At 47.2% G+C, this 3,310-nt stretch overlaps 1 protein-coding gene across 1 annotated transcript; it reads left to right on the forward strand.

Annotated features, from left to right (window-relative positions):
- Positions 1-738: 738 nt before the first annotated feature.
- On the forward strand, positions 739-1,506 carry LOC308496602 (gap junction alpha-3 protein-like; the record flags this gene model as incomplete). Its single annotated transcript, XM_081046127.1, has 1 exon — positions 739-1,506. The coding sequence occupies one exon, from the start codon at positions 739-741 to the stop codon at positions 1,504-1,506; it is 768 nt and encodes a 255-aa protein (XP_080902253.1).
- Between the last annotated feature and the right edge of the window lie 1,804 nt (positions 1,507-3,310).

Consider the following 3,310-nt stretch of genomic DNA (forward strand, 5'->3'; position numbering starts at 1 on the left):
TAGATACGCACAATGGACACACATGCACACACACACATGTACAGGTATATACAGGTACACATCACTCACTTATACACGTGCACATGTACACACTTATACGTGCCCACACACATCATACAGATGTACACATAGGTACACATGCATGGAAACCCATACAGGCATGTGTGCAAGTGCATGATGAATGCACGTGCATACATATTTACCTGGAATGTAAGTACATGACACACATCCATGGACTCGGGTACAACCACACACATAGGCTCACACATATACACACATAATATGTACATGGAGAGACATACACGTCCAGGCAACCGCACACACATGCACAATTGTACACACAGATATGACATGCACACACATGTCCAAATACATGGGCATACATGTACAGACATGTGTGTGTATATATACACATGTCTGTACATGTTTCCAGGCACAAGTACACAATACACACATGTACGCACTGACAAACTCATATATGCACACATATGCACAACATACATTTTCAAGGACACACCTGTAAATGCATGCATGCACACATGTACACACATGTACACACATGCCCACGGAGAATTCGGCAACACAGCCCACGTGGGAAGATGGAGTACAACCACCCAATGACACTCTTCCAATGCCAATACAAGAGGACACCTGCCCCTCTGGGTGCTTTCACTACAGCTCACCTGTCCCACCTGTGTATTAACAAGCGTGTCCTCTTACAGGCTGGCAGTCTGAGCAATGGGAGACTGGAGCCTTCTGGGGAGACTATTAGATGCCGCACAGGAGCACTCCACGGTCATTGGCAAGGTCTGGCTGACAGTCCTGTTCATCTTCAGAATCCTGTTGCTGGGGGCTGGTGTGGAGGAGGTGTGGGGAGATGAGCAGTCAGACTTCACCTGCAACACGCAGCAGCCAGGCTGCGAGAACGTCTGCTACGACAAGGCCTTCCCCATCTCCCACACCCGCTTCTGGGTGCTCCAGATAATCTTCGTGTCCACGCCCACCCTCATCTACCTGGGGCACGTGCTGCATATCGTGCGCAGGGAACAGAAGAAGAAAGAGAGGGAAGAGCAGCTGAAGGGAGACAGTGACCATGGCCAGGACAGGCCCCCAGTACGAGATGACCGGGGCAAGGTCCGCATTTCCGGGGCCTTACTCGGGACCTACATCTCCAGCATCATCTTTAAAACACTGTTTGAGGTGGGCTTTATCATTGGTCAGTACTACCTGTATGGCTTTTATCTGAAGCCACTCTACCGATGTGACCGGTCGCCCTGCCCCAACACCGTGGACTGCTTCATCTCCAGGCCCACGGAGAAGACCATCTTCATCATCTTCATGCTGGCAGTGGCCGGCCTGTCTCTCCTTCTCAATGTGCTGGAGCTCTACCACCTCGGCTGGAAGAAGCTTAAAAAGGGCATACCAAACCCTGTTAGTCCAGACGCCTCTGAATTCAGGATGAGGGCCACAAAACCTGGGGTTGGGAGCCCACCCTCCTCCCAGTAGGGCCAGCCACTGGTACCAGCATCCAGTCAGCTCTGCATACTCTGTGAAAAAAGATCATACACGAGTACATTCACAGAGCCCAAGTCCATTTTTTAAATTCTAAATCATTTTGCTGGAACCAGTCACTTTCTCTTGTTTAAACTTTATTTTACTGTGTTATTCTTCATTTCCGTAAAATTGACAAAAAAGGTTGTCTTAACTTTGAAAAGAGAAAGAGACAAAAAAATTAAAAGAATAAACCAGAATATTCTGATATTCCCTGGCTTTCTTTGATCTTTAAGTAAGTGCTAGATGATAGATTTCTCATACAAGATCACCTAGACTAAGAACTATGAATACAATTAAAAAATTAATCTAATAAGGTTACATGTTTTTTAGGTTTAGTACCCCCCTTATCACTCTCTTTAAAGTATTAGTGAATAAAATACTTTTTCCAAAGGTTTTTCTTTTAAGTTCTTTCTTCTGCCATATGTAACAACTCCTTAAAAAGTCTAATGCATAAAAATTACAGGAACTTTAAATTTCTTGTTTATGTATTCCAATATCGTCCACAAACTCAATCAAATGCTCTTAACTACAAGTCTAAAATTAATTACACAGCTCGCACAGAGTTCAAACCTGTTTTGCCAGATGCCCTAATATGTCAGACTCTCCTGAAGGTGACGAACTTATTACCTTTCCAGTATTCTGAGAGGTAACACTAACAGAACGCAGGTGCGAGAGGCCTGGGGTCAGGTGAAGGAAGGATTGACCCCAAAAGACACCAGGAAACGGATCGGTGAGATGACTGTATCTCAACTGTGTTGGTGGAGACACAGTGTAGACAGTTTTCAAAATTTATTAACTGTGACTTAAAATACATTTATTTTATCGTATGTTACTTACAAGCCAACAAAGATGATTGAAAACGAAATATGTATGTGTGCACGTATATGCATAAGTACACACATATATATGCTCGCTGGACACAAACCTGAAACGTAACACAAAGTACTAAATGTTCAGTTTGATTTACTTGATCATCCTACATTTAATGAACGTGGTTTACAGTTGCGATCCGGTCTGAGACTAAGCTGAGGAAGCAGAGGGGTCAGTAAAGGTTCTCCACCAAAGGGTGAAAAGGGCAAAAGTGAAAAGGAAGATGGCACTTGAATTTCAGCCCATTTGGACTAGCTGCCACAAGACCTGCTGGTTGGAACGGGATCCCACCTCACCTCTGTGCCTGGGGGACGATCCTGTGTAGGTGACACTCCCCAAAGGGAGGGTCTTAGCTCCTTGGCGCCTCTGTAACTAATCACCACAGACTCAGTGGCCCAAAGCACCACGATCTCTCCTCAGCCAGTTGTGGGGGCAGGTGGCTGCGGTCAGGGTCACTGGGCTGAAGTCCAGCTGTTGGCAAGGCTGGTTCCTTCCCGGCCCCCGGAGGACCCCCTCCTCTCCCACTTCTGGAGGCGGTGGCCTCCCTGCTTCTGGCTGCAGCACTGCAGTCAACGTCCACTTCCGTGGTCACATCACCTCCCCTGTGTGACTGTCAAATGTCCCTATGTCCCCTCTTATAATGGCACGGGTGGTTACATTTAGGGCACACCGGTCACCCAGGATCACCTCCCCATCCCACCATTCTCAACTTAGTCACTTCTTCTAAGTCCCTGTGGCCATATCAGGTCTCCTTCTCAAGTGCCAGGGACTAGGATGTGACGTCATGGGGGCCGTTAGTCAGCCCAGCACGGAGGAGAAGCACTCTTCATGCCCTGCCTTACCGCCGTGTGCTCGGCCAGTCCTTCCTGCACACTCAGGTGCACGG

The sequence above is a fragment of the Rhinolophus hipposideros genome (assembly GCF_964194185.1).
Source record: "Rhinolophus hipposideros genome assembly, chromosome: 4".
Classification (NCBI taxonomy): Eukaryota; Metazoa; Chordata; class Mammalia; order Chiroptera; family Rhinolophidae; genus Rhinolophus; species Rhinolophus hipposideros.